Raw genomic sequence first — 20080 nt, 5'->3', positions numbered from 1 at the left:
CGGGAGAAATCAATTGTGACTGATGCATGAAAGATGCTCGACTAAGAGGAGCGATTACATCTCGACCAGCGGACTTTTCTCGGCGAAGAGCCTCATGCCAACGGGAAGTCAATTGCAATATCTGCTTAGGAAGGAGCTGACACATCAATAAGCGCAAAGCGAGGGAAGCAAAACAACAAGAGCGCCATCGATCACTCTGCAGCGGGAGAGCGAGCGGCGAGCTGGTGGCGCAAACTCGCAGTGGCCGTCCAGGAAATAGTATTTCAGTCTTCATTAGAGCGTCTTCAGCAGAGAGACGCCTCATCTAAGAGCCATCAGGCCGGGAGGAAAATGGACTGGTTGCGGATAAACGATGATGGAGAGGGAGGAGGAAGGTTGACTTGGATGCGGAGGACGCCGTGTAATGCCGCGTCTCATTTCACTGATGGACTTTCTCCATATTCGTATGAGCCAGCGTCTGGCAATGTACATAAGACACGGCGAGTAATCACATGTGGCATCTCATTGCTGTCTCCTTCTGCCTCTAATTGGACATACAAGAGTTTGTGTGTCTTGGCTGGAGACATGTGAGATTCCTGCGTGACGCGTCTCCTCTTCACGACTCCTTAATGGTGGCGTTATGATGAATCGGCGTGGTGATTTCGGCTTCGGGCTGAGGGGCGATTAAATCTTCATTATGGCTTCTGGTCTGCGTCGCTTGGCATGGATTGAACGTAAAAAAAAAATAAAAAAGAAGGGAAGTCAATTCCTCTTCATTCGACGGGAAGCCCCTTGACGGAATTGGGACGTCGGCAGTGGCGGCGACAAACAAATTACGAGCCAGAGTACGCAGGGCTTAATCTTTCTCCGTGGCGCTGCCAAACAAACCAGACTCGAGTTTGTCAACTCAAGTTACTATTCTACGTTTCCAAAACACTTCATTAGATCTGAAAACTCAATTGATAGCCATTTTCATTGCCTCTCAGATGACATTACGTTTTCATTTCAGAATAAAAGAGCTACTTCGTTGACTTCACAAAACCTGCACGGGGTCAAAAGAGAATTATTTATTCGATGAGTAGACAAAAAAAAGATTGTGTTTTGTGTTTTTCACCTGCATTGGGATTGCAAAACGTTTGCTAACCAGTCAACCTACATAATAACTAAGTGCTCCACTCCAATCCATCAACTCAAGACTAACAAGCACAAGCAAACAAACAAAACCAGAGTTTAGCCGACTTCCAAAGACCACCACAGTAACTTGCTGGATCGTTGCATAATGTCGAAGGTCTTTCTATTCCTACCTCCCTCACAAGGTTGTCTCGGCTCTTTCATGTCATCCCATTGTGACCTGAGAGGACATGTATCATTAATGTTCTCCTTTCTGATGCCTAATGAGCCACAACAGTGAGTGCCATCTACTTTACAGTATCTGGCCGATGACGCGGCGCCGTGAAAAATGGAGCCGTGGAGAAGAGCCAAAGGTGTTTTAATGGAGCAGCAATACCGCAGAGGTTAGTGGAGAGGTCTTGGAAAAATGATCAATTGTTTCATTCACACGCTACGAGGTCACATGGAGAGAATATTAGAAAAAAGCCTGCCACAAAAGGACGGCGGAGTGCAAATCCATATCGCTTTTAAAATAGCCCACCGAATATTAGAAATGCAAACGATGCTTATGCTTTGTGCAATAAGGACTCAAAAGGGGAACAGTGCGGCGAGATACGCCGTTATCTCTGACGTACAAAGAAAAAAATGGAGAAATTAAGAGCCGCTAATGCGAAAATCTCAGCTACTATATGTGTAAAGCAAAAAAAAAATAGCTCATTCTTTTCAATCCATATTACCATAACAACTAGTCAGAAGAGGGGCTGCAGATTTTTTTTTTTTGACCTCTGTTCTTCCCTGTACTGGCAAATTTACAGGTGTAGTTCTTTTTAGAACCTACAGGATTTATGAATGCGCTGTCACATCTGATCAGTTTTATTTTTTATCCCACCAAAGTTTCTCTGTTCTCACCGTCAAGAATTTCGCCTCCTGCTGCTAAAACTTTCTAAGAACAAAATCCCTCCTGTGCTTTAATGAAATGCTTGTCTGAAAACTGCAAATGTGACATGCGCGGCTGTCGTCATAGCAACGGAATGACCGACTTCTGTCACTATATGCCATTCGTACATAAATGTATGGAATACAAGTGTAAAATATATTTTGGGGGATGACAGACTCACCCATTTGGGACGTCTACCGAAGGTCTCGCTGTAGCTGCTTCCCAGAATCTCAAACTGCACGTGAGAATTGGAGCCTTCCGCCCGAAAGTCCATGAATCCTGTCAAGCCGCTGATGCGTCCCTGCAAAAAAAAAAAAAAAAAGCCACCTCGTCACAATTCTAACTCTGGATTCACTTCCTAGTATTCCGCCGGGAGCAAAGCGCCCGCAGGCACAAACTTGACTGCCGTGTCATGTTTTGCATCAGAGCTGAATAAAACGATGTGGGACAAATCAATGCAAAGCGCGTTATCATTCTAAAAAAGCGTATCCGTCGGTTGAATTTTTTTTTTCTTAAAGGCAGCCATTAAAAGTGTCTTCTTGAAGAGCGAGGTACTTCAATAAAGTCACTTCTATTTTGTTTTCTCTTCATGCTCTGTCTGTCTGTCATCTCACGTCAGGCTGAAGAAGATGAAACCAACGTGATTGTCTGCGAGCGTCACAAATTCCATTATCAAGATTCAACAAGATGAAATGAAGCCATTTCTTCACAAACATGTTGCCTGTTAGAGGAGTCTGGCACGGGTCCCAGTAGATCAACAGACTACTTCAAAAAACAGCCTGAGCATAAAAAAAAAAACATTTGAATACTTGAAACCTCTCCATGAAATTCCTGTAAAGCACAAAAATAACGTTGCCGCACGTTCGGGTCGACTGGCGGGCGGCCCACCTTTTGGATGGTGTCCAGCATAGACCATCCTCCATTCCACGGCTTGGTGGACTTCCTCATGCAGTTGAGGCTGGCCATGCTGTGCCACTTCCTGTCCTCCAGCTTCCGGTAGAAGGCGGTGGCCAGCATCAGAACGCTGTCGTAAAGGTAGAGGTTGGACACCTGTCCGGAAAAAGGACAAGCAAAAGGGTTGAGCTTGTTCGACTAAAACGAGAAAAGAAAAAAATAATACACGTGGTAAAGAGAGACAGGTGAAGAATAATCAGTGATGGTTTGAAGATGTTCCACCCACACAAAGAGATGAAAACATCTCATCTGTACAAGTGGGTCATGTTTGCTTGCAATCAAACAAAATATGGCAAGTTTGTTTTTCAAGCACCCCAAATCCCTCAAAATGTCTGCTTCAAACAAAATGGAATCTCTTGAGATTGTCCGGACTGTTTTCTCATGATAGATGTGCCAAGTAGAAATTTTGTTGCTAAATGGAACTGGCTTGAAATGATTCCGGGTGGTCCTTGAGATAAACTGCTGAAGGTGGCTGCAATTCTGCCTTTTCATTCAAGACCAACCAACAAACGCGTGGCTATCAAATGAGAAAAAATGTTAGCGTGACGCTTGGAGGGTAATAAGCGCACGTTCGGATGGATTGTCCGTCGCTTCATGCGGAAAAATCAGTCGTCCGTTTGTTTCGTGGCGGTGGGTCGATAACTCGTGCCTCCCGGGGGGCGCCCGTCAAAATCTGCGTTCGCCGTTGCGCACTTCCAGGTGGCGTATTTTCATATTGATCATAGCCTGGCAGACAATTAAGCGTTTATGTCCTGTGACGGCAGCGACACCCCCCCACGCACACACTCGCCTTGAGGAGGGCGAGGAAGATGACTTATTAATAAATCCATTCCTGCGTTGTGGCCCTGCGCACGCATGGCGGCCGTCCGGACAGGCGTTAAATCACAACGGGGGCCGAGAGCGGCGAGCCAAACAAGAAATACAAGAAGTTGTCCAAACGGGCTTTATTTCGTCTCGCCTCTTCCATAAGTGTCTCTGCGGCGCATCCTGTCAGGAATCATGTCCACTGCTGGTGTGAGGGTGGATTTTGCGATCCCCCCCCCAAATCCCTGAACTGCACCGCGTGGAAGCAATACAAGCTGTCACTCGGGGGCGTTAGGCGCATGAAAGGTTGAAGAGTCTCGGGGGGTAAGACATGACCGAGTCAACTTCTCTTCCCTTAAGGTCATGCGGTGCACTGCTAGACGGGGAGAGAATAACAAAATGCGTGGGCACGGAGGAAAATATGGAGGAGCTTTATTTTCCCTCACCGCTTTCGCGGTCTAATCGTGTGACCGATTGATGAATTAATCGCCGCACAAACACACGATTGACCTGAAGCGACTCGTCTTTCCATACCAGGAAAGTTTCCAATGTCTCAGTAAGTGGGAGGTTACAAGACAGCGTTATCGCATTAGAGACTCAATGTGGTTTTATTACAAAGATTATTTCATTAGGCAAACCTAATATTCATGTCATTGATTTTATTATGCTCCTATTTCTTCGATGAATTGAGAGTCGGGATATCGAATTAGAATCGAAAGAAGCAACCAATTTGAGAGCAGGCAGCTTGCGGTCACAAGTATATTTGGACAAAAGTAGTGCAAACTAACATTTATAGTCGAAACTATCTTTTTTTAAATGACAATTGACTCAATGGCATCCATTTTTTTTTTCTTTTCAATTCATCCCGTTTGACATGTAGACAAAAGAGGCCATTTTACAGGAACTGTTTTAAATTGTGAGAAAAAATGGCACCATCTGTGAGAAGCGTGTTAAAAAACCAACAACTCTTACCTGCGCGATTGAAAAGTAATTTTCTCTGAGGACGTTTGACTCCGCTTCGCCAGTCACGTTGCGCTACGGTCATTTATATTCATGGCCACTCATGCTTCATGATTGCCTTATCAAGGGCCTTTAATTTATATACACGCGCATATATAATCAGCTAATATGTGCAGCTGTGTTCACGAGGCACTTGCGTGCGCGGCACGTGTCGTGGGGAGCACGGCGAGCAAAACAATGCGCTGAGCCAAGCGGCGGCTGATCACAAGCGGCCCGCTCGTCGCTGCAGACGGCAGATGAAACACGACGCTCGTTCCCAAAGTACAAACTTGTCCTACAAATGTTTTGCAGCAACGGAATCAGCAACAAGAGAGGGATGATAGCGCTCAGCTTGCTTCTTTTGTGTTTTTTTTCCTTCCCCCTCGCTCTGGCAGAAATGAATTATCATTCTATTGATTTTTTTTTTTTTTTTTTTTTAAAGGTAGCGATGCCCGACCGGTGAGCTGCGGTACATTGGAACGAGATTTTTAGGCGCGTGGTTGGAAATTAGACAAAAACAAAAACTTGTATTTATTATTTATGTGTGCTTTGCTATTTTAATAATTATTTTAGCATGCTTGGATCCACACGCTAATTAAAAAGTTCAGTTCTGCTGCCTGGTGATGGATGAAGTGATGACTCCGTGAAAGAAAATATAACATTGCGACGCTTGTTGTCATGGTAACAAAAGCCGTGAAAGCGGCGAGTCGGTTAAAACGGGACTTCCTATCTAAACTGGCTTTTTTTTTTTTTTAAATACTTCCCTTTTTTTTTTAAATGATTTTACAGCAAAAAGATGATGCTTAATGATTTCTTGGGGTGAAGCAATTAATCACTAATTGGTGCCATATTATTTGTTATGAGCAATCTTGGGAGTGTGATTTGGCAAAATGTTACGTTACGGACCATTTGCTTTTGTTTTCATACCGAGTCCAGAAGCAAATGCCGTCGTGATTGATGGCCGCGTGACCAACAAGTGCGAGAATGACGGAGGGGAGCGAGCGCGTTACCTCCAGGGACTGCAGATAGCCTTCTTGGGGGTCGCACAGCAACGAGGAGATGCGGTGATTGTTCCTCATGCAGCGGGCGTTGGTGTCCCTCCACAGTGGGAACACCTGACGGATGAGCGTCATGCGGCCCAAGGAGCTGTGGACCAGCTCCATCATGTCAGCATCACTCACTTCCTGTTGGGGGTGGGGTGGGGGGGTTAATGACACATTGTGATCTTCAACTCTTGCATCCACCTCATCAGAGCTTTTGTCTGTCCTCCACGGCAGTCTGATGATTTGCTTTGTTCTCCGTACGCCACCTCAGATGAATTATTTTCTCCGAGGGCTACGCGGGTGGCATGAGGTGACGCACGCGAGGCAACGGGTGGCACAAGAACCTCAGAAACAGTGTGAATATTTGCTCAGAATCAAAGGAGTCTTAAAAAGTCACAAATTGTAGAAACTTGATAAGGTGCACTTTTCCCTCTGTGCCTTGTCAAAGCAATTTTATTGCATCACCAAGGCAACGGCGTGAAAAATTTCCACCTGTACTCGTCGCCTAACAAAGGACAGCGAGTACTTCATCAAAAAGAATTGATTAAAAGACAATCGTCAGCACTTTCTGTCACTAGAGCAGGTCGTATCGAGTGAATTATATTTGGATGTTGCCTCAGTCGAGAGCAAATAATGATTTGTGCTTTCACTAAATCAAAGGGCAATGTTTTTTGGTTTTCTTTTGGAGCTGGAACGATAACTAATATGTTACTTGGATTGCGTGGGATGAAACAGCATCTTGGTGGTATTAACTTTCCATGCTGTTTTTCTATTGACATTTGTTTTATATTTTTGCTCCCTGCCGCCTTTGAATCTTCAGTTAGCTCGTCTTAAGAGCGTTGATGGAAATCGAGCTTGGTGCAGAGAACGGCTTGGAGTTGTTTTGGTTTGCTGCCGCTAGATTTTGAAAGTTTTGCTATCATTTCATGATCACGAAGAGGACTCAAAAGAGACAGTGACTAATTGATTTGAAAGTACAAAGCGTCTTTTGTTAGAATTCAAAATGTTTTTGTTACAAACAAATACATCGTGGGTTCTGTAGCGGCTTATTGATTTCATAAATACAGCATAGATTTTTCAGTTTTTTTCACATATAAATAAGAAACACATGAGCCCAAAAGTTATGTGCAGTGCTATCTTCAAAAGTCTTTTGTGGCTTTTTTTTTGGGGGCCATTATAAATGGTTATATAATCTATATATATCTATATTTATAAATTATAATTAATAATGAAGCCTGATTATGGTTTGACGAGTGCTCCACTTAAGGTTATACAATGTTATTAATAGACGCCTTGTACAACAGTTTTCTGAGTTTACATCCTCAAAAAAAAAAAAAAAAAAAAAAAAAAGGAATCAAGCCGACCCGCATCAGATTGTGGGAGAACAAAATGTGCATGGCTATGCAACTTTGCGGCAATGACAGTCAGACAAGAGGGGGCATTAATCAAATCCAGCTCATCTGACAGAAAGGTTAAATGAGCCTCAGTGTGCCACTCGGTCTTTGCCATTAATCTTTCATCAAGAAATAAATAAATAAATAAAATAAGACCAGTAATTGTGGCGACGCGTTTAATTAATTGGACATGAAGGTGCTTTGCAGAAGCGGCGAGGAACGACAAATCCTGACGGGACGGTGAAATGCGGTTTGAGAAATCATACGAACGATTTGACAAGAATGTGATCAGAATTGGAAGAGAGAGAAATGTGGCGTACTGAAAAATACGCCGTTGCACAGCCCGGGGAGAATTGCACAGTCAGCGCTTTTGCACTTCATATTGAACTCTTTGTACGGCTACCTAATTGCAACGAAATCCCTTCCCATCCCGACGCAACAGGGTGGAATGACGTGTGAGTAATTGAATTATTTATTTGAATTGACAAGCTAGCTTCCGGTCCGACGCACCTGTGAAAATACACCGACGGGAAAGCGTGACCCAAAAGCGGCGTCGGGTTACGGAAATGGCGTGACTTGACACTAGCCCAAACTTGTCGCCAGCCAATTTCACCGTTTTTTAATTTGCGTCCGTGTCAAAGTTATATTAAGTGACTCTGGTTAATAATGCTTTGTGAGTTCAAAGCACATTTTGTCCACATTCGTTAAACTGTGGCTAATCTTGGCTTCCAATCACAGCCGGCCGGCGGGCCACCTTTGTCTTCATCCAATTACTGTTAAGCCATTAAGTGTTCCTTTTCCTCCAAACGCTCTAATCAAGCCCACCAATCAGACTCGCCCTCCCTCGCCACTCTCACCACGGCAATACTACCTTGAATGCTAATTTGTCATCATTGTTTCCATCTTGGATATGTGAAGCACATGCTTAGAAATGAGAGCTAAAGAGTTTCTTCTTTTCCCGAGAAAAATCAGGCAAAGGTTGCACTGATATCAAAGACAAGGAATATATTTGGAGAGCAATTATTGTTATTGTTCTCAAACTTACTTCGGGACTGCGGGAGGAAAATGGAGGACTCAGAGAAATCTTGAGTAAACACGAGAAGTGGCTGAGACGTACTAAGCGTGGAATCAAATCCAATAAGAGATCTCGGAAATATTTTCAGGAGAGCAATGACACTGTCAGAGAGGAATTCACGGAAGAAAAAGTTGATTGGTGTGGTGGTGAGTGCGCATCTTTAAATGGACTTTGTAGTCATCGGCAGCTAATGTGGCCAAGATGGCGTCGGCGGGGTTCCAATTACGTGGCGCTACGTTAGCAGAGGACATCAATCATCTCTGGATTCTCCTCCTCAACTCGGTTTGACACAGCGGGCGCGGCCGCCTCATCCATCACGCCTTGTCTGGTGTCATCGTGCCGCTTTTTGAGAAGAAAAACAACACAACAACTTCTTCCCGGATGTGCAATCCATCTGAATTTCCAGACGCCAAAAACAAGTCTGCACGCTGCGTTCGGCCGGGACGGGTCAGCGGGAGGTTCGGCCGCCTCTCATTCGCACCGTCGATGCGCTCATCTCGAGCTGCGCCGCGACTCTTAATATCCAATTTAGAAGCCTCTCTTCTTTTCTTCAATGACTTTGCGTTGGCCGATGACTTTCGAGCCTCGGAGAAACTTTTATTGGCTCCGAACACAAAAACTCATGAAAGGCAGCCACACGTGGCCAGTTTTACACATGCGGTTATTAAATAAATTATCTCTCTATCTGGCAAAAATAGGGTGAATATTTGCTAAATTTTCCGGATAAAAAAAAAAAAAAACACTTAGAATTTTACTACTTTTAGTATTAGTTTTAGTTTATATTATCAGGGGAGTAGAAAAGTATGTAAATGTCTAGAAAAAAAGAGAAAATAAGTAAATATGTATTAAAAATGAAATAAAAATGAACACATTTATCGCTTCACTAATTCCAATAAATATTATCCGACTTGTGCAGTGGACCGGTTATCTTTATGTTGAGTAAAAATAAAATGAAAATTAAATTAATGAAACATTTTTAATAAGAATTATGTTTACTTTTTTTACTTTAAACAATGATCAACATTTTAAAATTAAATTAATTGAAATCTTAAAAATAAAAGGAATTGCTTTTACTTTGTAAACAACGATCAACATTTTTTATCGATTTTCTGATATCTTAATTTGTGTTTGTGAACAATTAGAAATAATGTCCTGTTTTTGAATAAAGAGATGAAAATTTTAACATGTTTTAAAGAAAAAATATAAAATAACCAGAGGGTTTTGCCCTGTCATCTTCCTCACACATCTTCATCCTCATTCATTTCAATCATGCACTCTCTTATTTCTCTTTGGAGCAAACGCATCAACAGTCATGCCTTGTGGCCGGTGGCGGATTAGCACGTCCTTCGTCGGATCTGGACTTGAATGAAATGTGAGAGGCCTCCGCGTTGGCAGTACGGGGAGCGTCGGGGATCTTGGCTTTGTCACTTGTGGGTCATGCATTGGAAATGAACGTCATGATTGAGTTACGAGCAGGCAGCATGCAGACTCCGCAGACGGGTACGATTATTTATGTCCCTGCAGGATCCGGCGATAAAACAAGCCTATGTTTAATTTCAATTCGAGTCCGCAGGCGCAAGTAGAGAAGGTCATGATTTTTTTTTTTCTCTCTTAAGGCTTTGAAAAATACATTTAATGGATTTTTTTCCCCCTATTACACTTTCTAATGTGTGATTAGGAATTTACAGTATAAGCTTAAAACAACATTAAGATGATTTATTTAAGATGAATGTATCTGTCCATGTCGTTCCATGAGCACAATTGTGAATAACTCTAAATCAGGATACACTTGTCAAAATCCAAATACATATTTCCGTCATTCATTATTTCGAGTCCAGCCTTAAAAACCTCCTCGCGCAGCTATGCGTTGTAAGGTCTGGGAAAACAAATTTGGGGCTCATCAAAATATAATCATCTCCCTGCGTCATATCTCCTCCTACCCTGTAGAGAAGGACAACTTAAGTTGTTTTTAAAAGAAAGCCACGTAGGGATCCATTTTGCAGATGAGGTCAAATTCAAAACAAAAAACATCATTTAAGCCAACCGCCATTGACTGTAAATGACGCTAATTGTTTCATAGAAATGACTTCTTACGCAAGCGAAAAGCTCCGAAGGACAACAAGTGCGCGCCTGTCCTTGTTTCGAGGTGAACGTTAGCTTCATGGACGGTTTACCTTGGATAATAAAACGGGAAAAGAGGATGGAAAACTATAACTTGTTTCATAGTCTTGAGAATGAGGTTGGAAAGATTAGCGAAGGTCACCTTTTGTCAAAACCGAAGAGTGACATCTCGCAAAAAGACACATTGTTGATAGGACATTGATTTAGCGTACAGGAAGTGAGTGCAAAATTAGCTCATACATAATTTCTCCAAGACTGTAATAAAAGGAGTGCAGCAGAAGACGGCTTCAAATTCAAAATTATAGCCTGTCACTTATCAAACAGGCTCAGACTGCAAAAGCATTCCCTGTGCAGCTTTGTGAGGCATACAAAACCAATAATAGGAATTAAAAGCGGAAGACAGAACGGCTCAAGGCCTCTTTAGCCCATGCGGGGCAATATTTTACCCACACGCCTGGATGAGCTGATTTAAAGCCAACTGCAAAGGTAGTTATTAAAACCAAAAGGAAAAAAAGCCCACAACAAATGTGAGGTGTAATGTAAGGTGAGGACATTTGGACGGCGAGCTCGGCGATACCCAACGCCTCATTAACTTTGAGGAATCAATATTCGAGGCCCCTTAGTTAACGATTTGTCACCTGAACTAAATTACATTAAAGTGCAACAGGACTATCGCTTTGTATTGCGAGGCGCCGTAAAATTACGCATTCTGAAAAAATGGCGACGGGGTTTTTTTTTTTTAACTCGTGATCATCGATTTATGGATTGGTGGCTTTCGGGGTCAATTGCGTGGAACTGATCGGTGATGAATTGCAAAAATGATCTTTGGCACCTCCAGTTGCATCCGGTCCTCTGACGAGACCATTGCGAGATTTAAAGACTAATAATAGAATCGGAAAGTGTACTGTATAATCAACGGGGATGGAGGCCGGAATTGGAATTGCGTGCTCCCTCCTACGAGCTCCAGTTAGAAGGCGAGCAGCAGCGTTTTCGACCATTTGGAGACGCTTGAGAGAACATGACAGCAATCCAGAGATATAATAAAGACCATTTTCAAGACAGAATTTTCAAAGTCAACACAAATCAGGTTTACGGTGTAAATTTTCCTCCTCATTAATCATTGAGCACCGATTCCAATGACATCTTTCTGTACTCTTGGATGTGACGTTTCAGCAAGATAAATGGACGCCAATTTGAGTCTGTGTGTGTGTGTGTGTGTGTGTTATTGTGGACAGCCAGCTTCCTACTGGGAACTGAAATGCTAATTCTCTGGCAGGTCAACCGGGAGCAAGCCTTTTATACGCTTCCATCCATTTGCTTTTTAGTATAATTGGAATCCTGGTAAACTTACATCAGGACTTCAAAAAAAAAAAAAAAAAAAAAAAAAAAAAAAAAACACGAGGGGTGGGGGGTTGTCTGTATTCACTAAAAGCGCACTTGACTGTTGAGCTACATCCGCTTTAGAGGAACATTTACCTTGATGTGCGTTGAGAGCATCCTGATAACTGAAGAGTTAAAAAGCCGTTGTGCAATATCAAGTAAAGGTCTGGTTGTGCAAAGCCTAAAACAAAAGCATGTTGGGACTCACCTCGTTGGCATAGACCCAGTGACTGTCCTTGGACGCCAGGTTGGTCTCCACAGCCTGCGCAGATAAAGCAAAAGAGATGGCAGGGGGTTAAAAGAGGGGTGCAATTGGCGGAGGTCTTTCAGTGTCAGTCAAGCCTCGGGAAACCTGGCAGCTTCGTTTGTAACCACCTGGAATACCGAGAAGGGCTGACCCGGCGACAGCGATTAGCATTAGCATGTTGGCTCGTGATTTGGATCCAACAAACTACTAAAAAAAAACTACTCATGCTGATGAGTTAAGGTTACCAACCTCAGGTATAAATATCCCAATTGACCTTTCAAAGGGTTACGGTGTAAATCAGAATGGTTCCCTGCATATTATTTTGTACCTGTCTTGAGAACGGGCTTCACGTGGGTACATTAATCACCTGGTTAGATCAATGGGTGTCATTCCATTGAGATTACGTAGATATCTTTCCGTACGTTAAGACGGGAATGTTTCAGCATGATAAATGTGTGTTCATGGGTGCCTTGGAAAGCGAGAACCTTTGAAACCTTGGATGCGGCGTTGGCTTATGCAAAACAAATCGACCCCACCTACGTAAGACGAACGCGAAAAAGCAAACGGATGCAGCAACGCTTTATGTCCATCATCGCCACCACGTAAGACTCGTCGATAAAAGCCAATGTGAATCAAAGCGCCGGCGGCTACTAATCTTATCTCGGAACGTCAGAACAGTCAGGCTTAGATTTTAATGCCGCTCTCATTTCCAGATTTCATCAAGCCCGACGCCGTTCGTCGGAGTCTAGAAGCAATATTTACCTCCATGCTTCAGACGTGACATCTCGGGGGTCTAATTGCGCACAACCTCTTTGAAATTCAAATGGGGAAATATCGCAAGACGGGTTGCTCATCCAGTTGAGCGACGTATTTACAGAGGTTGAGGTGGAGCGAAGAAGAACCACGCGCAACCTTCGGGCGAGCCATAACAGGGCCGAAGGTCAAAATGGAAGGTTGCGTCACTGGCAGTAAAAAAAGAGGAGGAAGAAATGTGGCAGCTGAAATCCGTAAGACCACTTTTATCGTAGTAGATGAGAAAAAAAAAGACAAGGGGGAAGGGGTGAATGGGCCGATGTGTGGGCGTTCGGGCTAATGAGTATTGTTCTCGGCAAAGCCTCTTTGAAAGGAACATCCTGAATGCGTAGCTAGCTCAATATTCCCGTTTTCAGAAAATAAAACATACACGCCCGTTTGTCACTGAGGTTAGGATGCGAGTTACCCCCCCAAAAAATACTACACGCACTTGCGTGATTATGACTGCAAGCAAAATCGATAGTTGTTGCCCTGACCTATTGAGCGATAATTCAAGACGCATTAAAGGTGATTAATCAGAAATGATGAACCCGAGAAAGGTGACAGAGTGCATGGATTGATATCAATACACGGTACATCAGCGGTCTGGCTGAAGATTTGCTAGCGATAGCCACGGGGATCAAGAGTATTTTATTCATCATACCTTGTTCTCTAATTACTTTATCGACAAGATGCATCATAGTAAGGATAAATTCCGGTGTAGCCTGAATCCAACCCAACAATAGCATTAGCATACATAATCCATCTCCAGCTTTGTAAGGATACAAGGCTATCTGGCAACAAGAAGACGTGTAGCGGATGATGATGATGATCAACTAGCTTGCTCATTAAGATTCCAAACAAGCGACACTCAGAAGACAAAAGGCATCAGGATACAATTCTTCCACGTTATAATGTGCCTAATCAGCCTTTTCCTAATCGAATTTGGAGCCAAGCGCGGCTTCTTTCCAGTTCGCATCGTTCCAACGTATCGCACGGCCATCTTTGGAAATCCACTCAGGAGCTTAAATGCTGTCAACAAGCTGGGATGAGTCGTTTGAGGCTTTGCGAGGCGTAGAGAACGGTAAAAGATGATGCAAGCGTGAAACTAAGGAGAGCAAAGTGAGACGGGGAAGAGCCCGGATTGACAGCTGAGGAATTTTTCATGCAGCTGATACCGACGTCTCCAGTCGACGAACCAAACCCCCCGGGCGTGTTCCTATGTGGCTGTCGTAGCACAAAAGTCGGGACTAGGGAAATGCCAACTCCAATTTAAAAGGGAGGCAGGCCGAGAAGGGATTGCGAGAAGGTGCAACGGCGTATGTGGAAACAGGTGGTGGTGTTGGGATGCGCTCCAGACGGCTGCATTTCTTCAGCGGGAAAAACATTGGCGGCAAATACCCTCCGACGTTCACTTTGAATGCCGAGGGGGAAACGGAATATCAAGCTGTGCAAAGCACTCTTAAGCGAGGAACACACAATGACTATTTCGAACATCTTTACCGACTTTTGACACAAGTTCTCATTTCAAGATAAAAATGTCTACTGTGTTAAACTCTCGAGGCGTGTTCTTTCAATAACCTAATCAATGACCTGTGAATGTATTACTTATTAGCATAACAATTAGCGCCGGTCATATATCGGTCATACTACGACTACGTGATGGCGGGGAATTAGAAACCATGCACTTGAACAAATGTGTTCTCACCTTTAGTCAAGGCCACACGTTGTCTCATCTCCTTAATTAAGGTGATAGCAAATGAGTATCGCATTAAAAACAAATCATGACTCCCATCTGCCATTGTGCTAATGTCGCTAGCTTCGCTCTGCATTTTGCCAGCTTTGTGGAGAAAGCTGCTAGCCTCCCAAGGAATATCGTTAGCTTCCCGCTGACATGCCGCAGTGTTAAAGGTGAAGGTATCATGGTATCTTCTTGGCTTTCCACGAGTGTCCCATGGTGCTAAAGCTGCTAGCCTTCATAGCCATGTTGTTAGCTTCCCCACAGGTGTGTAATGGTGGTTAGATTGCTCAATTTTCTGGGTAGCTTGCGTGTTAAATTTCAAACAATAATTGATTTCCACGAGATTATCAGATCCTCATCATTAGAAGATGATTCCATTGATATATGTAATTCACATTTCCTGTGTTAAATATAAAGTGAAAGTCATGACTGTTTTTTTTCTCCCTTTGTTCCGTTAATAATATCATTTCAAATTTGAGTGCTGCGAGTGATTGCACAAAGATTTAAACATCTCACACAGCGAGACACCGTAACAGGATAAATTTGCATTTCTGAGCGATTCCCTTGGGGAGGCGCTGAGCACAATTTCCACACTTTCACCTGGGGGAAATTTAGCTTGTGAATCTTTGATGATCAACTTCAATTGCCGAGCTGATGGATAGTAACGAATCGGGGTAATTAACAGAAACAGAAGAGAACCCGGTGAGTGGAGCAAAAGTTATTTCTTTTAACATAGGACTAATCATTTTTTACAATAGTTTAAACAGTATTTGTTTTTAATGAACTGAAAAGACATGAAAGCCATGAACAAGAAATGTTTGCAAAGGAACGGATTAAATATTCCAACTGCAATAAAAGTACATTTAAAAAAAAAACACTACTGTGTTCATTATATTTAATTGTTTTTGGGTTTTTTGGGAGGGAGTGTCTCGAACTGCCCTAAAATTAACCCAGTAGGAGACTGCCATTAAAACAAAGTTTGTCAATGTAATATATCTGGACGTGTCTGGCTGCTCGTAAGGCGAGCCGGTGGTCAAAAGAATGCTATTTAAATGGTTCTGAATAATGCACGTCGCCATTACCCGGTGCCAGTCGAGTGACTTCAGGTGAGAAAAGCCTGTGAAAGCACTTTGTACACTTCCTATCTTTTAATGAAGCACACAACTTTGCTCTCACACGCCAGAAACACGAGAGAGTGTAGACACGTTTTCTTTGGGAAACATAAATATGTAAAAAGTCACAGCGTGCGTCCGTCGCATTCCAAAAGCTACCAATTCCTTTTGAAATGAATGTCTGGGAAATCTAAAATGTACGGGGTGACCTCTTGGCCTTGTTTTGCTGATACGTCAAAACGTGACTGCTCCATTTGCGAAAGGGGGGGGAGCGCCAGAAATAGACCGCGGCGTCTTTGATATGCCGCCGTGCGTGCGACGGGCCGACGCATTAGCATCACATTAGACTTAGAGCGGCTTCTCAATCAGCCAAATGTCACGCCCCGACATGACAAACATGGCTGATGAGGCCTCGTCGTCGCCCGGCGTCTATCATGCGTGATCGACGAAGAAGGCCCAATGGGTCGGATCTGACTGACAGTCTGCAGAACGCTGTGCATTTTGTCTTCAGAGGGGACAGTTGCGCTCCGTTACCGTTAGTTTTGTTTTTCATGCGTCTTAGCAAGGTTTTGGGAAGTAAAGGGCGCGAGATGATGAGCTTCCTGACTCATTTTCAATTTCCTCATTCGCCGTTTTACCGCAGTGCCGTTGTGATTGCCGACAATCGTTTGAAGGAGCACAAAAAGGTTGCGAGATGACATTATAACACTTTGTAGATGTGTGGAGAAGGCTGTCATGTTCCACATCAAATAACCTGCATTTATTTGAAAAAAGGTTGGCTTGGAGACAGCTGAGCTTGAGGGAAATACAATATATATAAACGCTGCGGGTGTCTTGTGATCTCAGAGGTGTTGACGGGAAAAACTTGCCCGTTCTAGAAAATGCCACCTTGTAGCTCAGTTGTTGTAGTCATGGTAAACAAGTTGTTTCTCATTGCAAAAACGTTTGTAATTTATTGTGGAAAATGTCGCGGGCAGAGGCGATGATTAGCTCTGTGCATTAAGGACAGCAGTTCCAGGTTGGTGACATTCCAGACGTAACCTTGGAGCAAGAGCACGGAGAATCGACCATTCCGCTAATGGAAGGGTTATTAAGCCTCAGGGGTAATTTTCCATGGAACTGTACCATCGCCCGCGGGGTGAAAGGTGGCAATCAGCTACGTGGTCTTAATGTTTTTGTTGTACTTTGAAAACTTAAAACGATCCGTAAGACCTTATGGCACAGAGTCCTTCAAAAAGTGTTGGGGTGATTTGGAAAAGGCCAAGGTGAATCAATAGGCAGGAAAAAAAATATACTCCATCTTCACCGCCCATAATATTAGGTACACCTGCAGCTCATGTGAGCCAATATTGAGAAAAATGTTCCAGTAGTGCACGACCTTGTCTATCCTCCATCTTGATGAAAAGTTCATCAATGCAGCCTCGGTTCATCCCAAAGCGACATCAATTCTTTTCAATCTCCATTGGCGACTTTTTGAGATGGGACCCAATTTGAATATGAGCCGCAGTCAGATCACGATCAAAGGTTAATCAATTCGCCCTTGGGTCAAACCGCAGCAACACACCGTATCAAAACCCCGCATTTACGATAAATTTATTCATTACGCTTTGAGGATGTCACGAAAAATGATCCACATCATGATCACAAGTTAATCAATTTGTCCTTTGGTGGTATCAAAGCTTCACGCCAAACGCACGAGCGTTTCCCTTCTGCTTTATTTTTGGGGCCGACCGATATGGATTTTTTTTCAGGCCGATGCTGATTTCAATATGTCGGCAGAATAAAAAGGATGAGGACCGATTAAAAGGGTTGTTGCTAAAACAAACAGGAGGCGGTGGGGTCGGCAGATGAGCGTGGACGTCACAAGACATGTTTTCACTGCAGACCAGGAGAGGTGCCAGCGTGTGGAGTGGGAGTGTAAAGCTTTTGACGCGCGGTCCAAACAGCTCGAATAAACACGCCGTCTGCAGGGAAGGTGACAAAGAGCAGCATTCGCTTCCGTTGGCTCATACGCATTGTGCCGATAAGTGGCACGTATGATGCTTCTAGAAACTCAGCCTCGGCCAGACGTGACGCGGCAATAAACAACCGTGCACTTTTTGCCGACAATAAATTAGTCAAATAAATAAAGCACTCGTGTTTTCTTGGCAGACCATTTGGGGCTGGCATCAGACATGCTAAGACGTTTTCACCCAATGGTGATTTATGCCTTTGCGGACGAGAAGGAAGGAAGGATGGAGGGAATCTAATTTGCGAGCGTGCTCTGCTTGCAAGTAACGCTTACACTTATTTTTTATTTTTTCATATAGCTGGCGCCCACTTTTCAATACACCTGAGGAGCACTAAAAATGTAATCTGTCTCTTTAGGATCAATACGGCCGACGGAATAGCTTTGGCACACGCCGCTCGCTAGTTAATAGGCCACAGCGGTTTTGCGAAAGAGACAGACGATTCCATAACCTCGTACTCACAGCGGCCGGCGCTGGACTACACGCTTCAAATCAAGTCCAAATCAAAATGGAGAGCGGGTTGAGTTTGTAAAAGCAAAGTTTTTGTGCAGCTTAACACAAGCCTAATACCCCGCTAATCTCCGGCAAAGGACCGTCCGTGCATTTAGGACTGCGGGAATAGAAAGATAAGCTCGGCCGGGTGAGGGGGAGGAGACGAGCTCCCGAGAGCGAAGATGGCGGCGGCGTGATCAAAGCCTATATTTCGAAATCACTTACTTCTCCATTAGTTTGATTAATGGGTCCAGTCTCCCAGTCAGACGCAGGCAAAGGGCTTGAAAGATGATGCAATTACTGCTTTTTGAATAGCAGACTGAAAAGGCCTGTTTTCAAAAAAAGGAGGTTCTACCGGGGGATTCTGCGGGGCCACCCGGACAGCTGACGACGGCGTCGTCATCCATCCAACACCCCCTCATCACGGCAGCACCACCTACTGCTAGGCAGCCCACCGTAATCCTTCTCCTCGGACACCCTCCTCAAGGAATCCCATCAGGCTTGGCGGCATGCTTGAATGGAAGCACATCATCCTGTGATGAATTTTCATCCACACGCTTTGACTTTCCTCTCAGAGCTTCCTTATGTGCTCCCGCCGGGTGATTTACTAAGTACACCGCTACAAACTAATGATATTGTAACAGTGGTAGTTTTGCTTTAATTGGCATTGTCAACGAGGAATTAATTTACAACGGTAGCTCCAAAACAATATTTTTTCCCCCCTTTGGAAAAGAACGACTTAATCCAATTTCAAATAGTTCATTGGGCTAAGATGGGCTTTGTTGAAAATACACAAAGGATAAAGCATTACAGCAAACTCATCATCCGCTTGTCACGCTCTGGACAAAAATGAAGTTTTCTAGTGGGCGGGGGAAATATGCAAATGAGCCTGTGCTCACCCCGCCCTCTGTTCTTCACAGCCAATCAGTTTGAAATGGTGTTTTTGGTCAATGGGAGGGTGCTATCATGGAAATGAAATGATAATATTCATGACTCATTCCTATAATTTGTCAGAACTATGCAGATAACAAAAGATATGCATCGTTTTTAATCGACTAATGCGTGCAATTGAATCCCAGAGACCCAACGATGCATATGCAAGCAATTCAAAAAGTCAACATACTTGATGAATCACCTCCACGTTTTTGTACACCTTCAGTTTGGTTAGCTTTGGACCAAATCTTCTCCAGTTGGCTTCAGTCGTGCAGTTTTACACCACTTCAGATCAGACCTTTAGCCTGGACAGGAGTCCAAATCAACTTTCCCGGCAATAGGAGGGAGGCAAGTCATAATAACCGGCACTCTGCTATTATGAGCTTCTGCAGAAGTGGCAAGAGACCACAGGGGACTTGAACACTCTATAATCTCTTAGATTGAAGTTTACTGATGGCCGCACCGCACACTGCCGAGAGAATGAATAAAAAAGACAACCAAGTCGGTTGAAGGAGTAGAATGCTGATTTGGTTTGTGTTGAAGGTCTTACGTGTCAAAAATCTCCACAAAAGCAACAAGAAATGTGTTTGGGAAACCAAAAGGGCAGCAAAACATTTCACTCTCGTTGCCCCGTACTTGAAATGCCAAACAATGTTTGTGTTTTTTTGTTTGTTTTTTTTTAACTCGCAGGCTTTTGTAGCTGTGATTACAGCATGCGCCCTGTCGGGGGTTGTCCAAATTTCGACTGTACTGAGGCAGTGAATGTCTCTTTTACGACCGGCGTGGCAGCTGGCAGCCCTTTCAACTCTCTGAATCTTTTTATCATCTGCTTGCCCTGAGTTGGATGTAAAAGCACACGGATCTCAAATGTCTAGCTATTGTTGGCCCACATGCACAGACTGTTACTACTGTATATTTGCATCCAATGGATTGCCACTAGGTCATTTTGGACACAGTC

The 20080-nt window shown here is 43.7% G+C and overlaps 1 protein-coding gene across 3 annotated transcripts in view; it reads right to left on the bottom strand.

The window, feature by feature from the left end:
* The window catches only part of LOC125978228 (glutamate receptor ionotropic, delta-1), a 152286-nt gene that overhangs the window by 15850 nt on the left and 116356 nt on the right, over positions 1-20080 (bottom strand). For all 3 annotated transcript variants that reach the window (XM_068652533.1, XM_068652532.1, XM_049735398.2), the window contains 4 exons: positions 12005-12058; positions 5794-5967; positions 2915-3076; positions 2208-2327 (listed from right to left, as the gene is read on the bottom strand). In XM_068652533.1, coding sequence (XP_068508634.1) covers positions 2208-2327; positions 2915-3076; positions 5794-5967; positions 12005-12058 — 510 coding nt within the window. The remainder of the gene's footprint in view (positions 1-2207; positions 2328-2914; positions 3077-5793; positions 5968-12004; positions 12059-20080) is intronic.

The sequence above is a fragment of the Syngnathus scovelli genome, chromosome 12 (genome assembly GCF_024217435.2).
Source record: "Syngnathus scovelli strain Florida chromosome 12, RoL_Ssco_1.2, whole genome shotgun sequence".
In the NCBI taxonomy this organism is placed as follows: domain Eukaryota; kingdom Metazoa; phylum Chordata; class Actinopteri; order Syngnathiformes; family Syngnathidae; genus Syngnathus; species Syngnathus scovelli.
Note: the sequence above shows the minus strand (reverse complement) of the source record. Positions and strands in the feature narration are given on the sequence as shown.